The sequence below is a fragment of the Polyodon spathula genome, chromosome 6, assembly GCF_017654505.1.
Source record: "Polyodon spathula isolate WHYD16114869_AA chromosome 6, ASM1765450v1, whole genome shotgun sequence".
Classification (NCBI taxonomy): Eukaryota; Metazoa; Chordata; class Actinopteri; order Acipenseriformes; family Polyodontidae; genus Polyodon; species Polyodon spathula.
Window position 1 is genome coordinate 51675743 of NC_054539.1, and position 10786 is coordinate 51686528.

Here is a 10786-nt window from a genome sequence, read left to right on the forward strand (position 1 = left end):
CCAACCCAAACTGTAAATTAAAATGAGTTGTAAAAAAAAAAAAAAAAAAAAAAAAAAACATCCAGCTATTTGCATGCAGAATAAAATTCTGAATGTGATGCACAAAAATGTACCTCAATGTAGTGCAGGGTTGGTTGGTTGTAACCTGCATAGCAACAACAACAAAGAACAGAAACTAGTCAAAGAAAATAGTAGAACAAGTTCATTCTTGGTTTGTATTACTCACATACTGTGGTCATGTTTGGCATCACTTTTATTCAGCAACAAAAAAGACTTTAATTCCCTTACCAAATCGTTGAAAAGTACACTGTTCTGTTTTTAACGAGGATCTCAATATGGGCCTGTAGCAGGTGTTTCTGTTACTGTAGGTATCCGCTGAGAGATGAGAGAGACACGGAGGGTTTGTGATTGAAATGCCACTCAGGCATCCAGGTTATATTTAAATCACAGGCAGTTGCAGCAATGGTGTGGAAGGAAAGACACACATGTACATAATTACAAAAGCACACAATAAAAAACACAGTGGCTAAAACAGCGACTCAGGTGACTCAGCACTGCTCCCATTTCATTGCTTCAGGAACGTTCTCTAAATAAATTGGGGTGGGATTAAAATCCCCATAAACGAGTCCCTATGCTCAGCACTCAGATCCCAGTTAACACACACACAGGGATTGTGCTGTTGCTTACCCTGCTTCTTTCACCTTCACCTTCACATCCAGGCTGGTCGAAACCATCAAACAAATGGCTGTCTTGCCTGCCTCTTTGTAAAGGCAGGTGACATTACCAGTTATTCAATTGAGACCTGGCCATCTGCTGCACATGACATTTCAATTAGCCATATCTAATCAAGCAGAAACACATTTTTATTTACAAGTCACCACTAATACACTATTTACAAGGACAGGCCTCAGTCCTGCCACATACTCTTATTCCCAGCACCACGTCATTGAACCATCATATTGTCTGCTGTGGCTGTAAATAAATGGTCTGTTTTTATTACACTGCCACCTTGGTACAGCAAATTCCCCCTACGGCAGACTGGCACATAGCCTCCCTGTACTACACCTAGCTTGTGGATTAATGAAAGGTTTCAATCTCCTGTGCTTGCTGTCATTAGAAATGTGGCACAATCTGCAACAAGCTGTCTATGCAATAAGCATAATGTTGGATACACAGTAGTGCGCCTGGAGACAAATACATGTAGAAAAGTGCAGTGAGAATCAGGTGCAAAAAAACCCTCTGATCCACAGTGCATGGTTGTATTTATCTCTCCTGGATAGCAGCACATTCAGGTACAATGGGACTTACTTATCAAGGGACTTCCTGAAGTTAACAGCATTTTTATGAAAATAAAATACACATTAACAAAATCAACTAACTGTTATATTTACACATCCATAAGTATTATAAATATGTGTCCATTCTTACATAATAAATATGATATCTGTCCCTCCACATGATAGTTCTACTGATAGTTATCGTTTCAATTAATGTGTACCTATAATTCATTTACATAAATTGTGCTGTTGAACAGTCCAACTGTCAGCTTAAGGTATTATTATACTCCGGTAGAAATACCTGAATATAGTAATTTCAGTCAAGCTGTCACTATGATTTGTTGACCGCATGAAGATACATTAAGTTCATGTTCATGGAGTGCTTTCACATGTATAAAGTATTCAAAATGCTTTTGTAATACCAGCTTGTATACCCATCAGGTCATATTGGAAGCCTTCAGGCTATGCAGATGACCCACGAAGCTGCAATAAGGGACCTGGAATCAGAGAAGTCCAGGTTAAAAGATAAATTGGCACATTTGGAAGAGGAGAGAGGTCTGCTGCAGAGCAAGTCACAGAGTATGGATGAGCGCCAAAAGCAACAAATTCTGGCACTGGAGAAGGTACCTTTTGGAAACAGAATATTACTGATTAAGTATATTACAATATTGTTTTGGGGGCTTACCATATTTTCTGACTGGAATAGTTACTTGAAGAGGTAATCTAGTTGGGGGAACTTATGGACAGATTGCAAGGAATGTGTTAGGAACATAACTGACCAAATGCAAACCATATTTAGTAAGACCTAAAAAAAATCATCACAAAGCACAAACCCCAAATCACTGTCAGCCATGGTGCTAGTACAGAAAATCAGGAACAAACTGATTTCACGAAAAGAGTAAAAACCTGTTTCTGTTCCACATCGAACAAGCTGAATGTGTCTGAGTCTGTTGGCCTCATGAAATTCCGCCTTAAGTAACATTATTAGGTAGCCTTGACAGATTTTAATAGAGTTTTTACAATTAATTTGACTTTCTTAATTTTTTTTTTACCATTTAAAGTAGAAATCTCTCCCTGTTTCCACTATAGGCCTTAAAAGATGAAAAGCAAAGCTACGAGAAAGAGATGGTGAACATCCGGGCCAAATATGAAGAGGAAGCTGCTCTCTTCAAAGAGACTCAGGCTAAGGTACTAGAAGAGTTATCTAAAAAACACAGAGCCACTGTAGAGACAACACAGACCACGGGGGAGAGAGAAAAGAAGATGCTACAAATGGTAAGAATAAAAAAATGTCTTTATATCGTCTTCCTCACACTGCCATAATATAAAAGGGAAGCTTGATGGGCTATGAGAAATTGATGCACAGGGTATTATGTCTAGAGTAGTACTATATTTGACAGAACTGCGTGTGAGCTGAAGGTACTGTAGCTTGCTTCTTCAGTTGCTTGCCTGGAAATATTGCTGCTTGCTGGTGCCGTTTGGGTCAGTAGTGAACAGTACTGATTGGAGAGTTCATTAGGACCTCATGTGAGTCTGGTATAATTCAAATGTTAGTATTTACTACAGAACTTTTTAATTCACAACATGAAAAAAACAATGTGCAGACTACAATATCTTTTGAGCTAAATGTAATCTTTTTTTATGATAAGAATACATTGTTCACTTAAGATTACAACATTATACTGAATTTATATTTTGTTTTATTACTATAAGTCAACACAATCAATCTGTTATTTGTATCAACTTTTTTGTGTGGAAATTAGTAAATAATTCTGTTATTTTAAACTTAAAGTGGCACATTGAATGTCCTTGGTTAATTTTTTATCCTGTTTACATAGTCTAAAGATAATTGAATTCTTGTTAATAAAGTAGTAATTTTGATTATGGTGAAGTAGGCCTCCTTATTGTACTGTATTGACTGTCCTGCAATCATATAAGGTACTATAGTAAGCATTCTAAATCCCTTTCTAACAATAACAAAGACTCAAATTACAAACAGATACCTTCTTTTAGACATACCTAGCTTCTTGCATACAAAGAATAATGTTTCATACAAGAATGATAGGCACATTTTTCCAAGGAGATTGACATTTTCACTTAATACAGCAAACCATGGTAGCTGTTAATTTTGGGTCATCTTGTCCACCTAAAGTACTTCCATAAAAGACAGTTGCATTGGGATGGATTCATAGCCTGATCATTGTCTCCTCTTTAGAGATATGCAAACTAATTGAATGAGCACGATACCTTACAAGTGCAGTGGTATCCCCAAAATGTTACAGATTTTCTATGGATGCTGAATTATGGGGACTGGACACTAATGCCCATGCACAGGTGATGTTTTCTGGCCAATTTATATAAAGGGTTTTCGAAGTCCTGAAAAAGATAAGTGCAGTAAGCATTCGGTTTTGAGGATGAGAGGCCATTGTTCCATAGCACAAAAGAAATGTCACACAGGTTATTGCAGTATCATGAACTCAAACCTTTTATAATTTCTTACAACCCAGTCATTTAATATACACAGCTTTTGATTTATTATCTGGTCAGACAACAAATTCAAAAGAAGCTCAGTTTGATGCATCTACGCAATTGTTGCACTGAGCATATTTGCCTTTAAAGCTTTCATTTCCTGTTTTGATACAGTATGTTGGCTCCTAAACCAGGCCTATGTACATTTATATCCTGTGCTGTCCTTATCTGCATGGGCAAAAAGGGGTGCGCAATAATACCGATATACGGGTATATTGCGATATTCATCAGGCAATACAGTAATCGGTATTTTTGGTTAAACTGATTCAGGGAATCATCTACTGGAAAATGTTGGTTGTTACCTCGAGAGGTAATCACTTCCTGCGAAAACTTGTAATGCGAGCAGTGCTACACAAAAGAATATATGGAAGAAGCACACAGAGATTTTGAGCTGCTTAAATTCTGCAAAGCAAAGTCACATGTGTGGAATCATTTCCTAATAAAATAAATCTAAAAAGGATGGCTGTACAGCATCAAACATTGCAGTATGTTGCTTATGCAGGCTGAAGTAAAACATGTTGCCGGTACCACAGCCTTACATACAGTGGTATAGTCCTACATAAAGTACCAGAACTCCAATTACAATATTGATATTTCGAAAACAAATTATACTAATTCACATTTTAGTTGTACATCGAACTTGAAGTAAAATTTAATAGGTAGTGCATGCATCTCACATGTGACTTTTAGGCTACTTCCCCTTGATCAGTGCTGCCAGATTAATGTTTTTCCTGCCACATTTGGCTTGTTTTTAAAGCATTTAGCAGGTAAATGTTGTCTTTGGTGGTTTGGTTATTTATTGGCTATTTTTATCATACATGTTTTTTTTATTCCTTTCGATTATGAGGTCATCTCCAGCACAGAACTTCAATCACATCATTGCCCTGTATGTTATATCACAACCTCCCCCCCGTCTTTTTTCTGGAGCTCTGCATCCAATAAAATTACAAAGTAAACAGACGCACAGTTATTTATTTGTCACCAATTTTAAGAACATTTATTTTCAAAGACTATCTGCTGACAGTTCTAGACAATGTAATTTAACACTATATTCTGAATATCTTTTTGGTCCCCTGGACCTCCTGCAATTGATCTCTAGCGGAAAAAATAAATAAAAAAATAAATAAAATAGTGGTTCCTGTGCTGTAAGTTGTGAGAGAAAAACAAGCAAAGCAGATACATAAATAGATAGTTTATAACATTACTTACCTTTTTATTATTATTATTTTAAATAAATGTGTAGCACCTATTTATGCTTTTATAATGTATATTAAATCTTAAAAGCAAGGTCAATTGTTTATTCCAAACCCAGGTCTTTGCACTGACCGATATATAAAACAGCTTTAAACCAGTGTTTATGGCCACAGTCACAGGATGTAGTTTTGAAAAACATGTTTAATATAAAATGAAAATAAATATGTTATTTTCTAATCAAAATTACATTTAAAATTAAAATTATAGAGAATTTTAAATAGCTTTTAAACCTAGACTGTTTTTCTATTTTTCAAATTGGGAACGTATGCACGTGCTTCAGAGGATCCAACAAAAATGTGTTACTGGGCGCTTTTTATTTCAGTTTAATTTGTTATATTATATTCTAATACTTTAAATTCCATAAAAATGACAAAAAGCACAGTTAATGTGTGTATGTTTATTTTGGTAACAAAAAATCAACATCAGCATAATTCTGCATTGAATTCCAATATGTATCGCAAATACATATCACAGTATTGCAATACAGAGCCTAAGTCCCAATACCTTCACCTAAAGGGGACCCTGGAATGTTAATTGGTAGTTGTTAAGCTGTCTCTGCATCCTAATAATTAGAAAACTAGTCATCACAAACTGGGTTTAAGATTTGTTTTTTTCTTTGCTACAAATCCTGGAGATTTTAAATGCTGGACTTGCTATCAGTGTGCACTACATACTGGGTATTTCATGCTGAAAAGAAAATCTGTCAGGACAACTCTGTTAAATGAGTGAAAATAACAAAAGCACAACGATAAACTAGATGAGTGCAAGAGTGAAATGCAATTGGATCAGGGATGAGCAATTAACGTAATTTGTCACATCTGTTTAAAATAAAAAATAAAGCGAAACAGAATCAGGCTCAGTCAAGATATGAGGGTAAAAACCAAGTGACATTATTTTGTAATTAGTTTAAAGGGACATCATCTGATCAAAAATAAAACCTGAAAACTTCAAGCCCTAATTATAAATAAACAAAATATTGCTCTTTTTGTATTCCTTTGAGATATTATCCAGGTTTGTATTTGCCTCCAATATGTCCCTTTAGCCTTCAGCTCCATATATGTTTGGCACAAGTCCAGAACATTTATTATAAGCTCTGTTAACTTTATTCAAACCCTGTTTAATAATTTAAATCATATAGTCGCACTCACTTCATGCAGCCTGCTGATAACATTAATCTTAGGGATTTTGGCGATTTTTAAATTTTTTTTTTATTTTTATTTTTTTTTCGAATCAAAATAAGCTTTCTGTTTTAGGTATAATTTTAAAAAGGATTGATTTTTGACTCAAAGCTGATTTGATTGCTAAGCCTGGTAAAATGGGAAAGACAAAGAATATTTTGAGTACATCTCTTAGGTCATTCTGTTTATTCCTAAACCCTCCTCAAGTGATGCTGCTATTTCTGCCAATCACTAAGTTATTTTAATGGAATGACTGCAACATTCTTGAATTTCTGATCTGTCTCAGAAGAAAAAGGCCTCCATGGTTTTGTCAACTATTAACATCTTTCATCATGTTAGGATGCCAAATCTACCAAAGGAGGGTGCAACTTATTTAACCCTTTGTGTAAGGATGCTAAAAGTTCATTATTATGAAACCCAAAGTTTACCATCTTTATTTTTCTGTGGAATTTTGACATGCAACATATCTATTTTAAGCTGTTTGCAATGTTGTATATTAAATGTGTTAAACAAGACATCACTGTCTGCAAAATTAAGTGCAGTTGCCACTAAAAGGTTTTAATAGGGATGTGACATATAATTGTACAAATGTATTATTATAATATATACAGTCACTTGGTTTACTATTTAAAATATTTTTAAACAGTAATATATAACAATTAAGAATGCCTTTGTTGCTGTACATTGCTTTCTGTCATCTGCAACATCCAAGGATCTCATTACCTCCATTCAGAATCAACACAGTAGAATATTATAAATGGCTTGAATCAAGAGAGTAATAAAAAAAAAAAAAAGCCAGGGTTTTACAGGACTGCAAACCGTGTGACTTGCAATGAAATCTTTGAAATTATTTTTTATTCTAAATAACTACAATCCATCTATTCTCCTATACACTGTTATTGTTTTATGATAATAAGAATAATACATAATTTGTTATATTATTATTATTAGGCTTTTTTTTTTTTTTTTAAAATAATGTTCAAACACAGCAGTGTCTGTATACTTATTTATTTATACAAAACAAAGTAAACAAACAGAAGACTAACTCCACCAAGGATTACTAACTAAGCTTTGACAAGTTTTAACTATAAACCGGACAGCTAAACTGTTTACCGGTAACCAAAAACACTTGTCCACCAAGACAAGTTACATACAGTACATGGTATCTTTCTTTAAGGTTACAGGAACACAGGTCTATCCACATGTGTACACCTTCACACTGACAACACCTGTACACTTTAGGGCCTGTTTATATACCTGTCTGCATGATCACAGACAGGTGTCTCTCATTTAGATCCAGGTGATTCTCATAACTGGCTCTTAATTCCAACCGAGGTATTCTCGATGTAGTCCTGCTACCCACTTTAAGCTCAATGACTACATTTTTCCTTTTTCCTCCCCCTACTCTGTCAAAATATACGTGTATATAAAACAATTAATAAATAAAACTAATAGATACAACTATACATTTGTTATTATTCTTGAACACCTGGGCACTTGTCTGCTCTGCACACACTTCCTTCTGCAAGACACAGGCTCCAGTCATTAATATTGTTGTTTTGTGGTGTGATTTCAGGAGATGGAGCAGCAGTTCGAGAAGGAGAGACACTCTTTGGAAGAGCAGGAAAACCAACTCCGGCAGCAGTTGGAAAACCTGAGAGAAGAGCTGACAGCCAAACTCAGCACAGCCAACCAGGAGGCAAGTGTCCCATCTCTAAACTCAATTTACTGCCAAGTGTAGCAGACCAGAGTTAATCAATAATGTCTTGTTATTCGATTAATACTCTAACGAGGTTGTTAGTTCATGCTAGGACTCACCTGTCTAAATCCAGTAACCACTTAGGATTAAACAGGGTACAATGTGAAACAGTTATTCTACAGTAGAAGATTATACAGTACAGTTATTTCTGTCTTTGTTTTATTCCTATCTAAATACACAATTTACTGGGGAAGTATATGGATTAAGACCAAAAAGGCTACAGAAGAAGCTTGCTAATTGGCAATTTGTGTGCTCTCGGAAAACTCACAGATTCTCCAGAATTTGTACTCTCCTGGGTGTCTCGTTCATTCTGAAGTGGTTTAATTCAGCTTTTTCAAACGGTTAGATTTAACAGTAGTTCTGTAAACTCTTTACCATTGTCTTCACAGCATAATCAATACTAAGTGCAGACCAATCTCAGATCCCTCAAGCAAGTCTTTGAGATACAAGGCACACCTTATCCTGTGTTTTTCTAAGAGAAAAAGTACAGATGAATAAAAGAGTTTTTAAAAAAAGGTCCTCACTGAAGCTGGATATCTCACAGTATGTTCTGAGCTAATAATAACTGGGAAACCTGTAACAATAGCACTTGCTTCATGCAAGCATCCCAAACCAGTGCTAGTTTCAGTCGTCTTTAATTTCTCAAGTTCTGATAAACTCTACCTACCTCCAGGTAGATGGTATACAAGTGATCCACTTTCCAAACTAAATTAGCAAAATGTAAGTTACATTCTAATCTGTTGGTGGAAGGATAGACTCTGGGGTCTAGCGCATCTCTCAATTCAGCTATTAGGTCTAGGATGACCTGCAGTAAGACGATACCGCTTTAGCACTGCATCCTCCAGCATCCCAAATAAAGTGACCCTGAATATGCAGGGTCTTTTTTGTCTTGCCCTTCTCCTCTGAATGTGTTCCTGCCTCTTCTCAACAAGAGCCAAGTGTTGCCACACCAGAAAGTGTACCACAGCAATCATCCTGAAGCCAGTGACAGGTCTCTGCAGGGGTGTGCTTTTATACAGGTATTAGTTACTTGTTTCTACCATGGTTTGCACCTTGTATAAGAGGTGTAAAGTTTTTGGAGGGTGGGCAGTTGTCTAAGTGCAAGGCAAAATCCTTACATCACATTGTAATGTTTACGCTGCCTTAGTTTCCAGATCCGACCCAATGCTCTTTTCTTCATTTGAATGCTTCAGTATGATTGTAATGGATTAATGATGGCAAAATGCAAATTTGAATACGATGAAGGACGGCAGGTGAACACCAGTCTTTACATTTGCTGCATCATTTCAAATACTAATCCATTTGTATGACTTTAAAATGAATATATGCAATATTGGATGTTAACCCAGGTGTCTCGTCTACAAGAGCTTGTGATAAAGAGTGAGCAGGGGCTTGGCTCAGCTGAAGGACACATATCCAGCCTGAAGGACGCCCAGGAAAAGCTGCATAATGAGCTGGACTCAACCAGAGCGAATCTAAGAGAAACCAGTAACTCCTTAAAAACCCTACAGGTACATAAACCCTTTCTATTCTGTTCTGGGGAGTGGATTTAAGGAGATGACCATGATCATTTTGATTATTGATTAGCTTAACTGATCAATTTATTAGTTTAATGCTTGACTCATTTTAGGTTAAAAATGTGTTAAGGACATTTTGAAATAAAAAAAGTTTGCCCCATGTAGCAAGAAACAAATGCAATGTCCATTATATAATTGTGCATGCAATTTATTACTATTGTAGTATGTGTCATTGTGATTGGAGTTGCATTGTGACAATTTAGATAATGTCAAACTCCTTTTTAAGGGAATAATACAATATAAGAGAAACTGAATTAAAGAATACAATGAAGGTATAATCATTAATAGTTTTTTTTAAACTGATGAAAAAAAAAGAATATGGAATTGCTTCCTGAATTTATCGCTGCGATGTTTATTGAAATATATTATATTAGAAATGTTTTGCAAATCTCCATCTTCTGTGTTGCCTTTCACTGCATTATTTTACATGGAATTAAAAATAAAACAAAATGACATGCATTTATAGGCAGATATACTTATATTGACATATCATGCTAAAGTGCCCATATGGCATTCTATTAAATATCCAAACCAAAACCATTGTTTTATTATCTTTAGCTCTTCTTTTTCCCTAACAGATGTAATAATACTGGTTTATATCATTTGTTAGGCCATTGCTTTTGGTTCATTTCACCTTTTTGTTTCACATAGTAATTTAGTTACTTACAGCTTACTTAGCATTGATCTGAAAGTAATGTCAGCAGCCACAGCATCGAGGAGTGTTAGAATTGATATATGTCTGATATCTAAAAAGACAGTGTACTGTACTTTAATCACGGAATCCCCATGACCCTATTGTACATAATTCCCAAGACCTAGTAAAGTATATAAGAAATGCATACAGTTCATTTTTAAATGTCATTTCTTTTAGCTTGTGTAACTCTCACGTAAAATATTGTTTATGGGTCCACAGGAAGAGATGGATAAACAAAGGCAACAGCATGAAGCAAGGCTGATTTCAATTAAAGAAGAAGAAAAGCTTAAAACAGACAAAGTTGCATTGGAGCTGGAGTTGAAATGGACAGAAACTCTAAGGTATACAGTTCTACAGGACATACTGGGCTCTATTCACAAAACTTTTAAGACTGATTTAATGAATGTTTTTTAAAGGACTGTTTTTTTAAAGGCCATTTTAATTAAATAATTTGTATTTCATTACACTTTAACTGATTGAGAGTGGGTTTTTAGCCTAGTCTAATTTTTCATAGCACT

The 10786-nt window shown here is 35.3% G+C and overlaps 1 protein-coding gene across 2 annotated transcripts in view; it reads left to right on the forward strand.

Annotated features, from left to right (window-relative positions):
- The window catches only part of fam184ab (family with sequence similarity 184 member Ab), a 78790-nt gene that overhangs the window by 27372 nt on the left and 40632 nt on the right, over window positions 1–10786 (forward strand). For both annotated transcript variants that reach the window (XM_041253101.1, XM_041253102.1), the window contains exons 4-8: window positions 1719–1900; window positions 2367–2552; window positions 7815–7937; window positions 9347–9508; window positions 10488–10609. In XM_041253101.1, coding sequence (XP_041109035.1) covers window positions 1719–1900; window positions 2367–2552; window positions 7815–7937; window positions 9347–9508; window positions 10488–10609 — 775 coding nt within the window. The remainder of the gene's footprint in view (window positions 1–1718; window positions 1901–2366; window positions 2553–7814; window positions 7938–9346; window positions 9509–10487; window positions 10610–10786) is intronic.